Below are 21,810 nucleotides of genomic sequence, written 5' to 3'. Positions count from 1 at the left end.
TTTCTAGGGATGATGGCAAATGTAACCTCTTCACCTGCAATTCCACATCTAGCAATTTACCCTACATGCATGCACAGAGATTTGTAATATTGACAAATTACAATAAATTACATTTGTATCCATTCACGTTACATAGAGCTGTTTTAAAAAATGAGACATATATATTAGTATGGAAAGATCTCAAACATATATTAAGTAGGGCAAAAAGCAAGGCACAGAGTCATATTTATGTATTTATTTATTTAAGACAGGGTCTCACTCTTGTCACCCAGGCTGCAGTGCAGTGGCACAATCACAGCTCAGCTGCATCCAGCCGCGAATCCCATTTATTTAAAATAAAAAGTATATAAATATTTAGATGTGGGCCAAGTGTGGTGGCTCATGCCTGTAATCCCAGCACTTTGGGAGGCCAAGGTGAGCAAATTGCTTGAGCCCAGGAGTTCGAGACCAGCCTGGGAAACATGGCAAAACCCCGTCTCTACTAAAAATACGAAAATTAGCTGGGCGTGCTGGTGCATGCCAGTAGTCCCAGCTACTCAGGAGGCTGAGGTGGGAGAATCACCGGAGCCCAGGAAGCCGAGGCTGTGTGAGCTGAGATCGCACCACTGCACTTTAGCCTGGGCCATGGGCGTGAGACCCTGTCTCAAAAAAAAAAAAAAAATACACAGATAGACATAGACATAAATATAAATATGCATTTGTAACTGTAAAGGAAGAGGTCTGGATATACATTAAAACATTAACTTTGATTACGTCTGGGGAGGAGAGTATCAGAAGAGACTAAAGGAAATATATTCACTTTTGACATTATTTAGAACTACTTCTGTACTATTTTATCTCAAGCATATAATCATGGGCTGCTTGTATACTTTTTTAAAAAGAAAATACCGGCCAGGTGCAGTGGCTCACGGCTATAATCCCAGCACTTTGGGAAGCCGAGGCAGGCAGATCACAACGTCAGGAGTTCGAGACCAGCCTGACCAATATGGTGAAACCCCGTCTCTACTAAAACTACAAAAATTAGCCGGGCATGGTGGCACACTCCTTTAGTCCCAGCTACTTGGGAGGCTGAGGCAGGAGAATCGCTTGAACCTGGGAGGTGGAGGTTGCAGTGAGCTGAGATCGCGCCACTGCACTCCAGCCTGGCAACAGAGCAAGACTCTGTCTCAAAAAAAAAAAGAAAAGAAAATACTTTTGGATCTGTGTCTGGAAGGCAAACTCTATGCCAAAGTTGCCTTACTTTCTTTTAAAATTTAAAAGCAACCTCAAACTTAATTTTTTTTTTTTTTTTCTGACGGGTCTCGCTCTGTCACCCAGGCTGGAGTGCAGTGGCACAATCTCGGCTCACTGCAACCTCTGCCTCCTGGGTTCAAGCGATTCTCCTGCCTCCGCCTCCCAAGTAGCTGAGAACACAGGCACGCGCCACCATGCCCAGCTAATTTTTGTATTTTTAGTAGAGACGGGGTTTCACCATGTTGGACAGGCTGGTCTCGATCTTCTGAACTTGTGATCCACCTGCCTCAGCCTCCCAAAGTGTTGGGATTACATGCGTGAGCCACTGTGCCTGGCCTGTTTTTTTATTTTACTTTATTTTTTATTTTTATTATTCTTTTTTTTGAGACAGAGTCTCATTCTGTCGCCCAGGCTGGAGTACAGTGGCACAATCTTGGCTCACTGCAACTTCCGCCTCCCAGGTTCAAGCGATTCTCCTGCCTCAGCCTCCCAAGTAGCTGGGATTACAGGTGCCCACCACCACACCTAGCTAATTTTTGTATTTTTAGTAGAGATGGGGTTTCACCATGTTGGTCAGGCTGGCCTTGAACTGACCTCAGGTGATCCGCCTGCCTCAGCCTCCCAAAGTGCTGGGATTACAGGTGCCCACCACCACACCTAGCTAATTTTTGTATTTTTAGTAGAGATGGGGTTTCACCATGTTGGTCAGGCTGGCCTTGAACTGACCTCAGGTGATCAGCCTGCCTCAGCCTCCCAAAGTGCTGGGATTACAGGCGTGAGCCACCATGCCTGGCTTTTTTTTTTTTTAAGTAAATACTGCCGTATGAGTCAGAGCTTGTACTCTCTCTGGGCACTACCTATGAATTTTGGTTAAAAGGAATAGACTGGCTGGGCACAGTGGCTCATGCCTGTAATACCAACACTTTGGGAGGCCAAAGCCAGAGGATTGCTTGAGGCCAGAAGTTCGAGGGGTGACAGAGTGAGACTGTAAGAAAGGAAGGGGGGAAAGGAAGGAAACGAGAAAAGAAAGAAGGAAATGAAGGAAAGGGAAAGGGAAGGAAATATATATACTTTCATTTTTTAAAGGGGTAGGAAAAATTAGGGGTGTAACCTCCAATCTGCCTTTCCACATCAAATTTTTTGAGGTGTGGGGAAAGGCTCTTTTAAAATGTCTTTTGAAAATTACATATACTAACACTTTATTTGGGGGAAGAAGGAAAATAGAGGACTACTGCATTAAATAGTAATCCTGACACCAAAAGCAGAGGGCCAGCCTTCCTTTCCCCCCAGCTCAGGGCTGACTCTCTCCCGCTGGCTGTTTTCCTCCCTGTAAGAGGTGTGAGAGTGGCTGTTTTCCAGGGCAGTCCCAGAGTAGCCAGGCAGTCTGCCTTCAAATCAGGCCAGGCAGGTGGGGCCCAGAGCTGGTGTAACCAAGGTAAGCAAGACATCATCAGCTGGCATTTTTCTGCCAAGACTGAAAGTTCAGTCCTGCTTTCTGCTGCCTCCCCAGATGGCATGCACTGAATTAGCAAGTCATGGCTGGGATTGCAGGCATGGCTTGTGGTCTGGGACTAAGAGCTAGTAATTTCCTTAGTACCAAGTCACTCTACTATCTGGCTGAGGGCTGTTTGTTTGTTTGTTTGTTTGTTTTTAAGAAGGAGTCTTGCTCTGTTGCCAGGGTGGAGTGCAATGGCATGATCTTGGCTCACTGCAACCTCTGCCTCCCATGTTCAAGTGATTCTCCAGCCTCAGCCTCCCAAGTAGCTGGGATTACAGGTGCCCACCACCACACCTGGCTAATTTTATATTTTTAGTAGAGATGAGGTTTCACTTTGTTGGCCAGGCTGATCTCGAACTCCTGACCTCAGGTGATCCACTTGCCTCAGCCTTCCAAAGTGCTGGGATTACGGGTGTGAGCTACTGCGCTTAGCCAGAGGGCTGTTTTTAAAAAGCATTATTTATTATTTATATCCTACCTGTTTCCAAAAGAGATTTCTGGCATATTCCAAAGTCACAGCACAAGATTGGTGAGTAAAAATTCATATAGCCTCATGGAGGACAGTACTTTCAAATTTTTAAATGCATATATTGTTTGATCCAGTAATTCCTTAAAGGAATTCCCTAAAGAAACACCTGCACATACGCACAAAGATATATGCATAAGCATGTTCACTGCAGCAGTTTGTACTGGCAAAAAATGAGCAGTATCTTAATGTTCATCTACAGGGGATTGGTAAAATCAATTACAATCTAACCATAAGATACTGTACAGCCCTTGAGTGAGGAAAATCTCTATGTACTGACCCATCTATATGAACTACCTCTCTAAGACATATTAAGTAAAAATGGCACAGAATGATATGTATGGTATATTCCCACTTGTTTAAAAAGACTCTGTGTGTGTGTGTATATATATATATATATATATACACACACATATATGTAAATACATTTACATATATATTACATATATATAAATACATATATACACATATATATATGTAAATACATTTAAAATGAAAGATACACACCAGAATGTCCTCTGTATTATCCTTTGGGGATTAGAGGGATAGGGAAGAAAATGATTTTTCAGGCCAGGTATGGTGGCTCACACCTCTGATCCCAGCACTTTGGGAGGCCGAGGTGGGCAGATCACTTGAGTCCAAGAGTTTGAGACCAGCCTGGGCAACATGGCAAAATTCTGTCTTTACAAAAAGTATAAAAATTAGCTGGGTGTGGTGGCTGCACACTGTAGTAGTCCCAGCTACTCAGGAGGCTGAGGTGGGAGGATCGCTTGAGCCTGGGAGGTCAAGGCTGCAGTGAGCCAAGATCTTGCCACTGCACACCAGCCTGGGTGACAGAGCAAAACCCGGCCTCAAAAAGAGAAAAAAAAAAAAGAAAAGAAAATGATTTTTCACATTTTGCACTCCTAACACTTTTTTAAGAATTTATTTCTGTATATATTTATAGATCTTTGTATCACCAAGTCTTAAAAGTTACTTTTTCAGAGAAATAATAAAACCTCCATGTAATCATAGATTCATCAGTTATCAATACTCAAAGGTTCCTCTTTAAAACTAGTATATCATGGCACTAAAAGCACAGATTTTGGGGTCAAACAGCATTGGGTTCCAGTCTTTGCTCGGCCAATTACCAGCTATGTGACTCTGGCCAGGTCGTTTCTCTCCTGAGGCCTTTGTGCCTTCATTTATAAGTCAGGCTAGTCACAAGTCTTTCCTAGGATTGTTATGAAGAGACACAAAACGGCAAGAAAAAGCACTGTACTGGTGCCAGGAAGAGTGTCCCATGAATGGTCACTATGACAATATACACAAGTGGCCTCTTTCTCCACGCCCCCTCTGTTGAGGGCAGGCACACAGGGCAGGCGCACGGGGCAGGGAGAAGCCATGGATCCAGGTGAGAGAGTGCAGTGACAAAGCAAGTGGAGTTATTTCGTACTAATGTTAAGTGGTTAGGAACAAACAAAACTGAGACTCTTGGGCCAGGGTGCTGCAGCGAGGTGCTTGTGGCCTTAGGTTGTTGGAGAGCAGAGGCAAGCCCGCTCCAGGACCTCCATGCTCCACCTCCTTTCTGCCTTGACCCCTCACCACTGCGATAGCAATGAGCTTTCCAGTAAGTACTAGAAAAACTCATCTCTCTTCCTTTATGGGGGATGGGGGGTACTAAGTATGGAGAAAGGTCTCACCGGCTCCAGCCAACCGGGAGCCTGATTTCCTTAGTAAGATTAAGATCTGGACCCACAGAGTGGTCCAACCCAACCCCGGTACTTGGCCCAAGATCTTCTGTCAGACAATTTCCCTCCCTGTAACTCCCTAGAGCGGGAGTTCTTCAGGTCTCTTCCCCATTTGGCAGCTCATGCAAAGCTACTTGAAATAGTAACAACGAAATCTGAATTAGGAAAGAACTCCAGTTATGGGTGGGCTCAGCCTAAGAAAGAGGCTCTGTGGGCCTCCTGGCTTGTTTGGGCCCTGAGAACAGACTCCATCAACAATGGCCTCACTCTTGGGGCTGCACACTGAATTCTGCCCTTCAAGGGATAACTGAGGGAGGTAGGCCAAACTCCTGTTCCTCCACCTCCACCCCTCCCTACCCCTGCAAGCCAGCAGTCTCCATTCCCACTCGGAGAAATCCCGCAGGTAGGCTCTGGAGCCATGCCACCCAGCACCATGAAGAAATGGATGGCAGCAGAGGGTAATGATGGAGAGCGGGAGTCCTGGTTTAAAACCCCAGCTCCGCCTTTTGTTGGTTGTGCTACCTTGTGCAAGTCACTTCGTCTCTTAAAGGGGAATAGCAACTGGTTTGTTGAAGATAAAAGAGAGATAACATGTGTAAAATGCTGGGCATTGTGCCCAGCCCATTTCAAGGACTCAGTAATGGACAGCTGTAATTATCTTTACAGCTTTAAAGAGCTTGGGGCTTTGATGGCAAACAGACTGGATTTGAACCCTGGCTTGACCAGACCATTTACTACATTAGTCTGGGGTATGTTACTGAACTTTTCTGAGCTTCAGTGTTTGTGTGTGTGTGTGTGTATGTGTGTGTCTGTGTGTGTGTGTGTGTGTGTGTCTGTGTCTGGGTCACCCAGGCTGGAGTGCAATGGCGAAATCTCAGCTCACTGCAGCACTGAACTCCTGGGCTCAAGTAATCCTCCCACCTCAGCCTCCTAAGTAGCTGCGACTACAGGCATGCACCACCATGCCTGGCTAATTTTTGTATTTTTAGTAGAGACAGGGTTTCGCCATGTTGCCCAGGCTGGTCTTGAACTCCTAGGCTCAAGCAATCTGCTGGCCTCAGCCTCCCAAAGTGCTAGGATAACAGGCGTTAAGCCACCATGCCTGGCTCAACGATCCTCACCTGTAAAACGTGGCTTATAAATTATAGGAAAAAAAATCCCTCCTGCATTCTGCTCTTCCTAATGTGTAATCAACAATGACAAAACACCAGAAAAGGAGCAAGCAGAGAAAAATCTCCTATGGCTTAGGTTAGCTTAGCTTGTCCATGGGCTATCACAGAGGCTAAGGGAATGGTGAGGAGAGGCAGCAATAGGCCCAGTGTGCCTTAAGAGTGGGACAGTCTGTGCCTAGTTGTTCCAGTGAAAGTGAAAACAAATTTTTTGTCCTTAAATGCGCTGCTAGTTGAAATGACCGGGAAGGGTTTTACAGAATGATTCCCCTAAGCAAACATCCCAGAGAGAAGAAAAGCAAAAGACACACAGCCAAATGGACAACAGTTCCCAGCCTCGTCACAGGAGAACTCTTTGGAGCCAAGTGAACCCCTGGGTCTCCTTTTTCCCACCCCATCACTTCAGCGCTTTGAGATCAAGTTCAAACTCAGTCCCAACACAGAGTGTCACTGCAAATTGTTTATTAAAACACAAAGCAATGGACAGTGAAAAACATCCTGATTTTGTACTTTTTGGTGGGAGTGGGGTGGGACATGGAAGGGGTAGGGTCAGATGGAGACAGCCCAGAAGGAAAGCCAGCTCTATCCACCCCTACAGCTTCCCCGGCCAACCAGGTTCAAAGCCCATCAGTTATATCTCACTGTGCCGCTGTCAATGCATGTTGTGGCTGCTGGCAAAGAGTTGGTTTGGCCTCCACAGAGAGAGGATGGGAAACTAGAGTAGAAGCTACAAGGGCTAAGAACTTGATGCTTTTTCTCCAGTACTTGGTACAGAATAGAGCAGCCAGGCCCAATGTGGAAGGGTGGACTTGGTTTCCTGACAAGCCAGGTTAGACCAATAATGGTTGAAGAGGCTGCCCTGGGCTCAGAATGGGCAGCTGGTCCTTGCCTGGGAGAACTTTGTGGAAGGAAAAGGTAACATTCCTTAAGTCCAAGGACAGAACCAATCCAGGGTCAAATTTCTTTTCATTCCCTGGATCACAACACACCAGGGAAGAGAGGAGTCAAGAATGTCTCTCCCTGCCAGTGCTCCCCTCCTACCTCACAACTTCGGCTCTCCCTTCCCGACAGTTGTCCTTTGAAAGGACGGAAAGCGCACTTCAGTTTGTTGTTGTTTTTCCTCATACTGAAATAAAGCACTGAAGCTCAAAATAGAGGTGAGAATGGAGTTCTGCTTTCCCCAGTGCTATGTGCCCCCATCTCACAAGACTGCCTGGATGCAAGAGGTGCCAAGGCCCTCTCTGCCAACTCAAACAGGCACTACTGTTTCCCTGGCTGCCAGCACAATCCTGGCTCCTTGTGTTTATACTCCTGGGGGAACCCGTCCCAAGAGATCCATCCTGCTCTTTTCCTGCCAACCCAGCTAGTCCCCAAGTCACCTGCTCTTATCAAGATAATCTGGCCCCCCATAGCAGGCTAGACAAAAGGCAGCTGGAAAGGACAGGCCAGACTGGAAGCAAGCCACACAGATGCAAAGAAGAAACCTGCCCTCACTAGGCAGCTGATCTACTGGTACCAATCTAGTCTCATAACAAAATGAGGAAATCTAGCCCTCTTGCCCCAGAGAGATTTAAATACAGAGAGTCTTAGTTTGGACTGAAAGAGAAAAATTGCTCTGATCTTTCTAAAGCTTGAACATTAAGGCTTCTTTGCAATTTTCTTAGAGCTCTTTGATCGTTAATTATATCTTTCCATCGAAGAGAAGCAGATTTCTTCTGAGATTTCTGAACAGTTCCTGGGTGTTTCCGGTTCTGCTTCAGTGTACTATCACTTTGCCTTGCCTCAGTCTCTCCTTCCTCCGGGGCCACAGAAGGAGAAAGCCCAAAGCATACCCATCCTGCCCTTTTAAAAAAAAAAGAAAGAAAGATTCGTCTCTCACTTTGGAAAGCTCACCTACTCTCCTAGGTCCTTCTGGAGGGGCATGGAGGACAATATTCCATGTTGCCATTTGATGCCACTAAGGATCCCCAAGGCAAGAAGACACTTGAATTATGCCAGAGTAGGCCAGCAAAGGGGAGGGAAGGGACAGGGAAGCAGCCCCATGGCAGGGACTATAGGACCCCTGCCCAAACCTGAATCTAGAGGGAATGCCCCACCCTGGCTCAGAGCAGGAGAGGAAAAGGCACTGTGCTGACCGGGGTGGGTCCTTCCCCAACCCCTAGGGAGGGCAGAGAACCTGCTGATTCTTTCCCTGGGTTTCCCAAGGTGAGCCAATTTCTAGGGAAAGGGATTTTAGCACTAGGAAAAGGAAAATACTGCTGCTGTTTTCTGAAGTTCTCAGCTGAGATTTTAGAAACCATATCCAGGCCTTTCCAGGAGAGGCTAGAGGCAGAAGAAGGAAGAGAAATTCCTTAAAACAGAAGCTTCTCCCAAGAGATAAGGAAGTCAAAACCACAGTTCTAAAGCTGGACCAAACAGTTCCCAGGCACAGAAAGGGGGAGGTAAACCTAACTCAAACTGTGCCCTCTCATCAAAGCCTAAATGCCCGCTAACGTGATCCCAGTAGCTCTTAGGCAGGGAGGGCAAGAGAACACGAACACGCTCTCAAACCAACAGCTGGCCCTGTGGGCAGGGCTAGTCTTCCTGGGAGTCTAACGCCATTGACACCTGAAGAAAACTATCTTCCCAGTCATGAGAACTCGGGGTGTCGACTGAGCAGCCTCTCCTCAACAATGGAGATTTTTCAGAAAAGTGAATCTGGTTTAAGGGACACAAATCCCACAGAGTTTCTTGGCACAATGTTTCAGTAAGCATGAGTGAGACCCAAAAACGTCCAATGAGAGACCAACAGGCCCCTGACCTAAGTCAGAGCTAGACTGCGGAACTCTCAGCCCATCTCTGCAGCAGACATCTGCGCCATCCTCCCAGAAATTCAACTCAGGCCACACTTCTGGCAAAAGAAGTTTCACCCTGACTGTCCTTGTTTTCAGTCAGCTGGGCTCAGTGGGATCTAAAAACCTGGGACAGAGTGTAGATCCAGTAGAGGAGCCCAGGCCTCTCCTCCACGCACCCCTCACTGGCACCCCTCACCATCTCCCATGCATTCCCTATGGTGCAGCCTCTCAGTCCTAGCACTAAGCTCAAAGTACAGATAGGGGAACAAACAGTGCAAAAAGCAAAAGGTGAACAACAGAGTAATTCTTGACACATACAATACAAAAATAAAAATAAAGAATCCCACCCCTTTAACCTAAACTTCATGTACCTATATCTTGGAGGAGCCACAAAACAAAAACAAAAACAAAAAAACTTTCAAGTTCAGCATCATGAGCCAGCTGTGACCAGCCCCAGGGAGCTCTTGTTAGCTGGATAGGCTTGGCTCCAGGGGAGTCTACCCCAGCCCCCACCATACTTCTTCCTGTTTCCTCACTTCCCCTTTAGTTTTTGTTAGCCATAGAAAGATGTTCCTTCCTTTCGTTCACAACCAGAGAGGAAAGCGCCCATCCCTAACCCTGAGCTCAGGGGAAAAGGGTGGGCTTGGAAACAGAGGCAGAAGCAAAGCTGCTTGGCTTACAGTACCATTAGGAAATGGCCCCAGGAGTCAGGGTTTCCTTCTGAGACTCTGAGTCACTGAAGGGATGTGTTGAGGTGGAAGGCGGGACCCCCTCCTTCCTCAGACAGACCCAGGCAAACTAACAAACAAGGCAAAATGGAGGCAGCCAGTCCTCCTCCTTCATCTTGACTAACCCAATGGCAGTGGCCCAGGGCTTTGGGGAATTTCAATGGGATAGGAACCAAAGCTACTGCCAGAAGCCTGTTTAGTTAGGATGTCCACTGCCCCAGGCAGGTGGTCCCCAGGACCAAGGCTACAGTACCTTATCCTTTAGAAGCAGGGGAGCTGTGTGAAGCACTATGGGAAGTATACTTCTGACTGCAGCCTCAGGCCACAACCCTCCAGCTGCCTGACTCAATACCCTAGCACTGAGACCCAAGTCACAGCGAAAACAACAGGCTACAATTCTCAAATGACTAAATGCTGGCCTGGAGTAATCATTAAAGAGCCAAAACCCAGGACATGAGCCCAAGAGCTACCTATTTTGTCACATAAGGAGCAGTTCAAATATATAGAGCTCTTAAAAAACATATCTAATAAAGCAAACTCAAAATTAAACACATTCTAGAAAAGCGGGCCTGGCCTGAGATCCTATATTGACTGCTCCAGCCCAAGCTGAAGCTAATCCTGCTGTCTCCCATCCACAAAATTCCTTCTAGCTTGGCTGGGTCCTCCTTCATTGTTCCCCTAACTGGGAAATGGATGACAATGGCCAGAAAGGAGGGGACCAGGGAAGCTTCATTTCCTATAGAAATTTTTTCAGGGAATTCAAGACCGACACTTAGATGCTAAGGTTAGCTTCAGAGCTGCCAAGGCTCTGGCTGACTGGAATTCTTTCAGTCCCATCACACCAAGAACCTGACTGCTACTTGGATAGAGAAATGAAAGGACAGGGGAAGGAGGGGCATACTATTAAGATCAATAAGAAGCATCGCTGGGCCTATATAGCTAATTAGTCTAGTTCCTTGAAGTAGCTCTAGGCATAAACCAAAACTGGCTGAACTGTGACACACAAGAACACGGGAATAAATGAACATCAGATACCAGACACTCTAAACAGTGGTCAGTCACTTAGTAGGGCTCAAGTCTCTGAGGTTGCTCTTAAGCTATGCTAACATAAGCCTTTTCTAATCCAAAGACCAGAAGAGACTTTTAAGGTCAAGTGTTCTGTTGCTGCAGGCTGGAAAGCATCCCTGCCCCCTGGCAGCAAGGCCCTACAAAGGGGCCAGTAAAGAACTGCTGGGTCAGGTCCTCCTGGCTGCTGGCTCAGAGATCCAGGGAGGGAGGTACCAACAAGGTGAGGTGGTAAAGGAGAAGACATTCAAGCAGAGAACCCCAAATCCCCGTGTCTCCTTCCCTTCTTGGCTATAACTTAGTGGGATGGTTGAGAGGGAGAAGAAATTTCAAATGAGCCAGATTAAGGAAACAAACAAACAAACAAAACTGAGAAGAAATCAAGTCCCCAACAGGCACTGAAATCAAAATTATTTGTTGTGGTAACAAGTCAGAGGCGATCTGAGGACCCGACATAACCGAAACGTCTTGGATGCCGGACAGTCTATAACTGGCACATGCCAGGGAGACAAGCAATGACAAAGCTCAAACACTAAAGGTGGGACCATCACTGGATTAATCCAGAAAGGCTTCCAGATAAGGAAGCATTTTCTTTCTTTTTTTTTAATCTCCCTACTTTTTTTTTTTAAGTCTTTACCGCACAAATTCTACCCCTTCACACACATTCTTTCAATCCCAGGACGTCTGAAGTCTTATCTAGACATAACTTCAGACCATACCTAACTCCCAGTGCTGGTCGTCTCAGGTAATAAGATGGCATTTCCCTGCTGTTAATTTCTAACCTAAAAAAAGGAACAGTGACTCCTCTGAGTTCAGAGTCCTTTCCACTAGGTATACAAATGAGGATCCTTGAGCAGGAAGGATCCAGTTTACCCTAAGTATCCTCAAGAGGAAAGAGAAGGCTGGGGGCCAGCCACAAAGAGAGGACGAGGACCGAAGCAGGTCTGGGACCAGGTGGTGAATGAGGGCTGCTCTCTACTCGCTCTGCCTCTTTTTGTCTTCTTTAATTGATGTGTGTTTTTTTCTCTTTGTTTTTGTCCATTAATCATTGTGAAAAATATAGAAACCAAAACCAATATGGCTGGTTTCTTTCCCACACCCCTCCACCCTGTTCAGGATAGTCATTTGTTCTCACAACCGGCAGAGGCAGAAGAGGGTTGGAATGAAGACTCCGAAGGCCACCAGGATGGGAAACATGAGGCTGCTGTTGTCCGAGGCATAGGGGTTGGGTGTGCGGGGGCCTGACTGCACCCGGTTCTTATTGGTCTGTTTTTTGAGATTAGACCCTTCATCATATTCTTCTTCTTCTTCTTCCTCTTCTTTCTTCTCCAATCCCGGATGAGGCTGAAGCTTTGGTACATCTAACACAAGGAAGAAAACACTGTTAAGACCCACAGCATTTAAGTAAGAGAGACCCTTAAAAGCAGCAAATAAGCCACAATAAAGAGATTGCTGTGATTGAACCCGGGTCCAGAGAAAAGACCAGAAGTAGCAGAAATAGCCTCTGGTCTACAGAACAGCAGAGTGCTGCAAAAGCTTTAGATTTAACTAGAAAGTAGAAAAAGCCGTGCTCATAGGGAGGTTCACTATCTTACCTTCCTGTTCTACTTTTACAGAGCCCCAAGATAACCAGACTGGACAGGGACAATGACCCAATGCCTCAACTTTAGCCTTTTCAAATCCCTCCTCCTCCCACAAGCCCACATTCCCTTTTGATTCACACAACAACTGAAGAAACGTTGACCCAGAGAGTTCTGGGTTCCCAGCACACACTATCCCTCTGTCCTGCCTCCTCCTCAGGGACTTGAACACAGGTCTGTTTGGTGGTAAGACATTCATCCTCCTAGATGTCATAATATCAGCATTTGGGGGACATCAAGACAACAGGATGAAATCCTCAGTGCATTCAAGATTGAGTTGGGGAAAGGTACAGAGGTGGAATGGGGGAGAAATATCACAAAGACGCAGCTTTCTCTGCAAAAATCAGCCTGAGATGCTGGCAGCCAGGAGAATCTAAACCCTGAGAAAGAAATATACTCTAAGACTTGATCCCAAGGATAAGGAGACATAAATAAGTGAAGTTTTGTCCCAGTGCAGTCCAGCGATGCTGGAATCTTTCAGAGCATACCAAAAGCCTACAGGACTCCTCCTTTTACCTTTTTTTCCCCTAGGAAAGAGATGTCAAACAAACAGAATAAGGACAAGTTTTAGGTGATCCCAAACGACTACAAAGGTCAGGGTACACCAATAGGTACCATTATTAATCCCAATTTATAGGGAAATTAAAAGCATCCATCCAAGACAAACATCTGATTAAATGGCAGCAACAAGATATACATAGACCTGACTCCAAAGCTTGTGGCTAGTACCATGTTATGCTTCATCCTTATCCAACTGATTGTGAATCCCCTACAATTTAGCTTTAAGTGTTTCCAAAATAGTGATCAGCTCAATTACCTCCCAAGGGCTTCCTCAACCATATCCCTCCACTCAAGTCAAAAAAGCAGGTCAGGACACAACCTACCATCCACTGTCCCAGCCATGATGTAGAGTGCACAGACCTTGGGATTGTCATAGTACCCCTAGGAAAAGGGAAACAGTGGTCAACCCCACACAGCAGCAAACAACTTCCCCTGTACCCATTCTCTTCAGCAATGGGCAGAATAGGGGAATTACCTTGACAAACTCAATGTAGAGTTTCCCTGTGAAGGTGGACACCTCCCCCTGGACACTCAGCTTCCCCTTTCTGATGCTCATAGGTATAATTTCATCGTGAGCTGTGCTATGCCCAACACGATCAAAGATATCCAAGTCCTTCACCACGACGTGGCCATTCAATCGTACATCAAATACCTTCCAGGATAAGAAAAGAAAACAATGTCAAAACCATCAGCTTTACAGCCTTTCAAGCAGTTGGACATCATGCACCTGTTTGGGCTTGAAGTTCAAAAATAATTTAAGAAATGATGGGTCTGGATATCCAGGGTGGTTAGCATCCTTAACCCGGGTCAAATCAAAGCCATGTTCCTTCACTGCCCAGGAGTTCTTATATTGGCTTTAAGGAACAAAGAATACAAACAAAAAGCTTAGCATAGGAAGAAGGAAATTCACAGGAAGGGACAGAGGAAAAATAAGGCTAAAAACAAGAAGGTGCGGCAAACCATGGAGGGAAGTAGCCAGGAGGGCCTTAACAGGATCAGTTAGTTGGCAAAACAAGGATTCTGGCATTGCTTTCTGTCACTCACCCCCAAGTCAAGTGCAGCCTTGTGCACTATGGAACATGCTTCTCTAGAGCTCATCTGTTCTGCCTTTCTGGAGAGACTCTCACACTCTCTAGCCCCATAATCATGGATTGTCCAAGAGCAGCAATGTCCTACTGGTCAAGCAGCAGCCTGACTAGGCCTCACCTTTTGCTGGGACTGTGCAAAGTAGACCTCTGCAAATTTCAAGACCAGCACGTAGTCCCCCTCCTCTTTGATGGGCACTTCGTAGCCAAAGGTCTCCTCATTGTACCGCTCAGTTTGATACAGGATCTGGTCCTCAGGGTTGGAACGCAGGATTGGCAGTTTCATGCCATAGTCTGAGGCTGAGGACAAAAGACAAAGAGAAAGCACATCAGAGGCAAGACACAAAAGAAGAGCAAAGACCCCAGAACAGCCAGAGGCATTTCCAGGGCAATGCTAATAACCCTCTCCATAAAAGGGGCCACCCACTCTGCACCTGGCTCCAAACAGAGCTCCAACAAAGGCAGGAATCATACAGCCATTACTATGGAAGAGTAAAATGAAAGAAACTAAACACTAATCAGGCCAACAGCCCCTGTAAACCTCAGAGCGGAACTTTCTAAAAGCACATTAAAATGACTTTTTCCCCCTGACTGTACGGAGAACAAGTCTAACTCATTACCAGAAGAAAGTGCTGTGTTGCAGCTGCCTGGTTCCCCAAGAGGGAGGGCTTCAGAGAAACCTCCTAAAACAGGGGGGATGGCCAGGAACTCCATACAAGATGAAGTTCAAAGAATGTTTTCTCTCATTCAGAAAAGCCCAGAGTCTAAAACAAACAGGATATCTGCTTTGGAAAGTCATTCTTCATTGTCCTTACGAATAAAATTCCAGCTTTAGTTGTTGTGTTTTTTTTTCATAATTTTCATTCAAAAAGTTCCAAAGCTGTAAACAAAAACAGGCTCATAAAAGAAAGGTGTGATGCTAATTTCCTTACTTCCCACAGACTCACAAAACTCTACCTCACCTACTTACTTGAACATTCACTCAGATAAACCAACAGCAGAAAAAAAAAGTCACTACTGCACCTCCAGTGCCTAGCACGGGACCTGGCACATAGTCGCCACTCATACAGTTTGCTGAATGAATAAATGACAATGAAGGAGGTGCCTGCAAAGCAGTGAAGCCATGCCATTCTATCCACAAGGCTAGAGCATCCTGCAGGGCAAGGCAATCTGCCTAAGATGTCCAAGTCCTAGGGGAATCACCTTTCACATTTCACAAACTGACAAGGAATGAGAGAGGATAAAAGTAAAAAGTTACTTACCTCGGGTCAGTATCAGAAGAGCAGAAAACCTCTCTTGGCCCTGGCCCTCTCCCAACCTTGGTGTAAGACAGTTGTATATATGTTTTTTTCTTCCTCTCGCACAACAAACTAAACTCCTGACCACAGGTGATCCACCCGCATCGGCCTCCCAAAGTGCTAGGATTACAGGCGTGAGCCACCGCGCCAGGCCGAATCTTTTTTGTGCAAATATAAGATATCACATTTCAGTCTCAGAGGTAAATAGTTCTGCTTCCTCCAGAGAGTAGCCTGACTCCTTTATCCTATAAACACAGTAAGGCTTTCCAGTGCTCCATAAATATACTGTTCCAACTACAGATGTAGCCGTCATGTAGTCTCTCCTCCCGCATGAAATTAAGATTTCAAGACTGCCTTCCAATCTCACGTGGTGACCCTGAAGACATCTGGCAACTAGATCCTTTGGGAGAAGGCCAGGGGCTGTCATCCCCAGAGCTTTATCTTCTGAATCATCAACAAGGGAGAAGACATGGCAAAAGGTAAAAGATTAACAAAAAGACCCAGTGGCTGAGGTCAAGACCTCAAAAAAATAAACATAACTGTTAACAGTTCCTGTAAGTGACATTAGCCACAAGATCAGAGGGACTGATGAGACAATGGAAGAGGAAACTCATTGCACTTTTGTCTTCAGACTTTTTTCTTTCTATTTCTCCTCAAGAAATCAAAGAGTAGCTGAGCAATGCATACAAAGGATGTACTGCTAACATGCTCCCCCTCCTTTCCAGCCTCAAAAAACCACTGCCCTGGGATACAAACCTATGAAGACTGAAAGACTGCTGTTTCTCTTCCAACTGAGCTCTAAGAATTTCCTTCTTCCATGGGGACTGTGATCCTTACAAATCTGGAACATCAACTACATTTGATTTACGGATACACAGAAAATTTTGTGCATGGGTGGGGAATTGTTTTTTTGTTTTTGTTTTTGTTTTTGTTTTTTGGAGACGGAGTTTCGCTCTTGTTGCCCAAGCTGGAGTGCAATGGCGCAATCTCAGCTCACTGCAACCTCCACCTCCCAGGTTCAAGCGATTCTCCTGCCTCAGCCTCCCAAGTAGCTGGGATTACAGGCACGCATCACCACGCCCGGCTAATTTTTTGTATTTTTAGTAGAAACGGGCTTTCACTATGTTAGCCAAGCTGGTCTCCAACTCCGACCTCAGGTGATCTGCCCGCATCGGCCTCCCAAAGTGCTAGGATTATAGGCGTGAGCCACCACACCAGGCCGAATCTTTTTTTTTTTTCTTGCCAAGTGGAAAAAGTGAGGAACTGACAGTAATGTAATCTGTGGCAGTCTCAGTCCCACAGTGAAGAAAACTCAACCATGTGAACAAAAATTACTTAACAACCTTGGAATTACCTTTAAAATATTTCCCTTTAAAACCCAAGTGGCTTTCCCAAGAGATCTGCCACGTGCAAAGTTGAATTTGCCCAAGTCCCAAGAGATGCAGCAGCAAACAAGGGTTGTTCCTCCCTCCTTAGCCTTTATGCATTCACAGCGAAACAGATTTCTCTAAAATACAATGAAGTGTACAGTCAGCATACTGCTGAAATTGGCATAACTCAGTTAACCAAAAAGGAAGGGGGCCGAAGGGCCTACATTATGTCTGCTCTTTCTTAGTTTTAGACAATGTAGTAACTAGGCTCCTTGGAAAATTCAGCACAGGGTTCAGGAAAAGACATACACGAAGTGTCACTGAACAAGTTGTTTTCTCTAGGTCTGTTTTCTCACCTATAAAATGGGGACACCACCTATCCCACAGCATTGTGGTAAGGATAAAACAATCTGTATAAATAGCTCAATACAATGCCTCACACGGAGAGAGACACAGAAACGTGGGTATGCTAGCCAGGCAAGGATATGCACACGATAAGCACTAAATAAATGCCTCCACTCAAGGCAGTTTAGGGAATGGATCAAAAGAAAAGGAAGTAATAAAACTAACTGGAAAACTGCAACTGGGAACCACAAGAGTGGGAAAGCCAGAATGAGCAGAAGCCTGTCCTCCATGAGAACACAGCTGTAGAGCCCCCCTTGGTGCTCTAGCGTCACTCCCACCCCACCCTCAGATCTCCTGGTCACTAGACTGTTCTTCTGGATCACTTCTTTCTCCAGTGAGGCCAGTACCTAAAGAATTGTTCTGAATGGGCTGAGACAGGGAACCCACGGATTCAGGGACCTAAATTTTCTACCTGTGAACTTCCACTACTTGGAAGGCCTGCAGATGAAGCCTGCCTGTTAGGTGACAGTAGAGGTAGAGAATTCTAAACAACTCCCATGGCTTTGAGCAAATCAGAGGTAGCAGTGACTCCTCTCTCATCCCATGTTTCAAGCTCTTACCTCCCCAAAGCCAAATCCTTCCCCAGGTGAAAGGAAGGCAGCCCAGGAAAGGGTATTCCTTAAGGTTGCAGCATTAGCAACCTGATAGGTTCTGGTCCCCAACCAACTTTTTTCCCCTCTGGAGCTATGTTCTGCCCTATTTTTAATTCCATGTAAAAGGTCATCAAGGAAAAAAAAAAGTGACAGAGACACTTCAAGCTACTCTGGACAAGAGAGTTTACAGTCTTATCAGAAATTTCTAAAGCATGAGAGATTTTTTGAGAAGGAAAACAAGGCTCAGAGACGTAAAGCAAGTTTCTCGAGGACCTGCGACTTTAGCAGGTATCTTTCTCTGAAGAGGAAATAGCCTTCCCGAAACTCAAGCAAAATTCTGTGCCCTCAGGTCAAATAACCAGGTCTTTTCCTAGTCAGAGTGAAGAAGAACTCAAAATGACCAAGTTACAAATCTGGAACATGGTCAGGCGTGATGGTTCATGCCTGTAATCCCAGCACTTTGGGAGGCCAAGGTGGGAAGATCACTTGAGGACAGAAGTTCAAGACCAGCCTGGGCAACATAGTGAGACCCCTGTGTCTACAATAAAAAACAAAATTAAAAATTTTCAATAAATAAATAAAAACCCTGGAATGTGCCTCATACCAAAACCCCAAGGCGAACGCTTCTAAACCACTTTCTGTAGTGGTGCTCCCATCTGTGGAAGCACACAGGCTGAAAAAGCCTTTCCCAGGCTGTAAGCACTAGCTATCCTCAAGGCAGAAATGAAATTCAATAAATATTCTGAACTGCTTTTGAAAGCATAAACCACTAGGTGCCCTGGGCCACTCACAATTACAAGAATGTTGAACTACAAAGAAACTACACAGAAACAGCAAGTTCAAAAGAAGGCCAAACCCTTATCTGGACTAACTTGGTAACAAATACCTGAATTCATTCAACATAAAATCAACTTTTCTCAGCATGCTGGAAACAATATCACAGGCAGGTGGGAAAAGAAATAAGGCATACAGTTCCTACTGCAATCAGTGTAAATAGCTGCACGAGGCAAGGGTCTTCAAATACCTGGCACACCCTTATCCAAACAGGCCCAGAAGAAAGGCAGTGTGAACAGCTGGACTTCCCTTGGTAGGACTGACTCCTTAGTAGAGAGCTGCCTCCTGAGAGTGCAAGCTTATGCGCATCTCAGCCCGACCTAAAGCCAGCAAAATGCCTTTCTCAGGAACCTGGTAAGTGCAATGTTGCAACAAGCTGGTCCAAACTGCAGCTGACAAGCGCCACCTCCCACTCCCCATCCATGCCTTAATACTGCTCCAATTCTTACCCAGATTGGTAGAATGGAGAGGGGAACCTTAGCAGGGAACCTTCATTTATACAGTGCCCCAAGGGCCAGTGTCCGAAATAGGACTCCAGTACACACAAGCTTTGGTAGGTCTCATGTAATTTTACCTGCTACAATAAACTCCTTCCAAGGAACTGCAACCATGAGCCAATAACGCAAGGACACAGATCTTGGCTGACTGCTGACCAAGCCAAAGAAACACACACACACACACACACACACACACACACACACACGCACACACACCACCTGCATCAGCAAATTAAAACCAGAATTTCTGAATAAGGGCAGTATCTGGGAACTAAACCTGTGTGGTCTTACTCGGCTTTATTCTCTGCACAACAGACTGAATAGGACGATGTAACCAATGTAAGGCCTGGTATCTGCTAAGTGAAAGAAACCATCCGCTCAGCGCCCTCACCACCGCTATCTCAAGAGGCAAAGTCCACAAACTGTCTAGTTTCCTCAAGGGCTCTTTCCTCCCTGCCCACACTCGTGAAGAAAGAGGAAGGGTCCAGGATAGAGATAGTAATGACCTCCTGCTATAAAGTCTGGCTTTGGCTGCTGTTACCGCTGCTAAAGACTGGAGCCCTGAGTCAGCTGAACCCAGGCTACTGTGATCTACATGCCAGGGCTCAACAAACTCCAAGACAAACATAGAACTTCACAACACAGCCCTGTGTCCCAAGACCCTCATATGTGTGAAAGGCAATAAACTCCTTCATATAACAAACTCCAGGACACTGCAATCGACTTGGGAAGAACTATTTTAGTAAAAGCAAGAGCCAAATCTGGGCATCGCAGAAAAAGAGTGAGAGAAAGTGAAGAGTGAGTCTGTCTCCTGGTTGTCTGGAGGTGGCATACTGCCAATTTGGCAGCCTCTGAACCCAGCATACAGTATCAATCTCCTAGCAAAGAACTTCCTTCTGAAACCTGTTTTCCAATCCCTCCAACAGAAGAAACAAAGATTATAAAGCTGATCTTCCAAAACGGTGGTCTCGGGGCAACCTACATCACAAGCCCCTGGTGCAGAAACCTGGATCCCAGCAAAAAAGCTCAATCTACTATAATCGATTTCGAGTGGGGACTAGGAATCTGCATTTTTAACCAGCTGCCCTGGCAATTCTGACACACACTAACTTTGGGAAGGGAGCAGCTCCGTTAAAAACCACTGTTGCCCAGCAAGTTAAGTCACAATCATTTTCCCCCTAAGCTGGAATTAGAACTCTCCGGATCACCTAGGGGAGGTTGTAAGCATTCTCTGATAGACCATTCGGATTCTTACACTGGTTGACCCAGTTCACACACAGCCACCAGCCTCACGTGCAGGATGGCTTCGATAGAACCACCCTCTGGGGGCGGCCTGCCGATTCTACTTTTAAGCACACATATTCTTCGCTCGAAAAGAGGGCGGGGGAGGAGGCTACAATCAAACTTTCCTGGCCCATTCTCTTCGAAGATTCCTTCCTATTCTGGCTAAGAATCAAGCCCCGCTCCTGCAGAAGGGGCAAGGAAAGCGGCCGATTCCTGGGTCGACGAGATCTCCCAAGAACTGTCTCGACAGGAGAAGCAGGGGCACCCATGACCTACAACCCGCGAGGCCTGGAGGTAGCAAAAGGCCGCCTTCGTCATTTCTCTCCCAGCTTGGATGGGAGTGAGGGGTTGAGAAAATGCAGGATGAGAAATCCAAATATAACTAACTTCTGGCCAACTCTCTGCCTGTATGACTCTAGGTACCTTGGAGCCAGTGCCAGGCCCTGAGCTCAGAGCGGGCCCCCGAAGAAGCTGCAGAGAGAAACTTCGCTCCAGAGACGCGGCCCCAGGGTCGAAAGGGGCTTGGGGCCCGCAGCCCCCGGCCGGCTGCGCCCAGCACAGCAGGCCCTGGATCCCGCGGCTCGGCAGGGGGACTCTCACCTCGGCCCACCCGGCCTTCCAAAGGGTCCTTGCGGAAGTGGATCCCGTGCACGTCCACATGCGCCTCTCCGCCCGCGTTGACCGCCCAAATGACGCTCTCGGGCAGCCCGGCCCCCGCCGCGCCGGCCACGCCGGCCACGCCGAGCCCGGGTCCCCGGATCGCCGGCGGCAGCAGCAGCAGCAGCAGCAGTCGCAGGAGCGCCACAGCGGTTCCCTCAACCGCCCAGGCTCCCAGCATGGCGGCCACCACCACGGGGGCAGCCCCCGCCGACCCTCGTCCTCGGCCGGCTGCCAGGCCACCCCGGACTCAGAAAAACAGCGCCACGGGCCGCTCCGCCTGAGCCGCCGGGGACATGTCGCTCTCAGGCCTCCTTCTTCTCAGCCACGGGTACCGCCTCCCACCTCAGGAACAACCTACCCCGCCGCCCTGCCCCCGGCCACGACGCTGCAGCCAATCAGCGCCCGGCCCTCATTAATTACCCACCACCCCGCCGGGAGGCGCCCGCTCATTGGCTGTCAGGCGCGGGAAAGGGCGTGGCTTCTCCCAGGCGCCGGCCCAGCAGTCGGGCACCAGATGGAGCGCGCGCAGAGGGAGTGGGTTCGGTTGAAGCGGCGGTTCGATGCGGAAGTGGCGGGTGCAGCGCCCAGGCGGCCCCGGAATCCCACAGCTGAATGGGAAAGGTGGCCTGGGGGGGAAGGTTTAGGGTAGGGCGCACTGACACGTCGCCAGCACTTCCGGTGCTCTAGCTCCTGAGACCAAATGGGCTCTGGAGGGGGCGTGGCCGACTTTCCCGCCCCCTCTTCTTTTCTCAGGGAGCAGCATGAGCATAAATTCTAGTAGGAGAAGCAATGGACACTCT

At 47.1% G+C, this 21,810-nt stretch overlaps 1 protein-coding gene and 1 long non-coding RNA gene across 3 annotated transcripts in view; one reads left to right on the top strand and one right to left on the bottom strand.

The window, feature by feature from the left end:
* LOC129393554 (uncharacterized) overlaps nt 1–6,877 on the top strand; it is a 9,082-nt gene extending 2,205 nt beyond the window's left edge. Inside the window, exon 2 of the long non-coding RNA XR_010108972.1 lies at nt 4,770–6,877. This is a non-coding gene — a long non-coding RNA (uncharacterized LOC129393554). The remainder of the gene's footprint in view (nt 1–4,769) is intronic.
* On the bottom strand, nt 6,602–21,810 carry MLEC (malectin). Of its 2 annotated transcripts, XM_003832380.7 has the most exons (5): nt 20,951–21,810; nt 14,191–14,369; nt 13,460–13,636; nt 13,308–13,365; nt 6,602–12,144 (listed from the first exon to the last, which is right to left on the bottom strand). In XM_003832380.7, the coding sequence occupies exons 1-5, from the start codon at nt 21,186–21,188 to the stop codon at nt 11,915–11,917; spliced, it is 882 nt and encodes a 293-aa protein (XP_003832428.2). In that variant the 5' UTR covers nt 21,189–21,810; the 3' UTR covers nt 6,602–11,914. The 2 variants fall into 2 exon arrangements, with proteins under 2 accessions (XP_003832428.2, XP_034790545.1); XM_034934654.4 differs by lacking the exons at nt 13,308–13,365; nt 13,460–13,636.

The sequence above is a fragment of the Pan paniscus genome, chromosome 10 (assembly GCF_029289425.2).
Source record: "Pan paniscus chromosome 10, NHGRI_mPanPan1-v2.0_pri, whole genome shotgun sequence".
NCBI lineage: Eukaryota > Metazoa > Chordata > Mammalia > Primates > Hominidae > Pan > Pan paniscus.
This window is presented reverse-complemented; position numbering and strand designations above follow the sequence as displayed.

What these genes read in the sequence shown, in the direction of transcription:
- MLEC (XM_003832380.7), bottom strand. Translation starts at nt 21,188, where the DNA reads ATGCTGGGAGCCTGGGCGGTTGAGGGAACCGCTGTGGCGCTCCTGCGA. An exon ending in GGAAGGCCGGGTGGGCCGAG is followed by an intron (nt 14,370 to 20,950) that starts GTGAGAGTCCCC and finishes TTTTGTCCTCAG; the next exon opens with CCTCAGACTATGGCATGAAA. An exon ending in CATGGCTGGGACAGTGGATG is followed by an intron (nt 12,145 to 13,307) that starts GTAGGTTGTGTC and finishes TCCTTGTGTTAG; the next exon opens with ATGTACCAAAGCTTCAGCCT.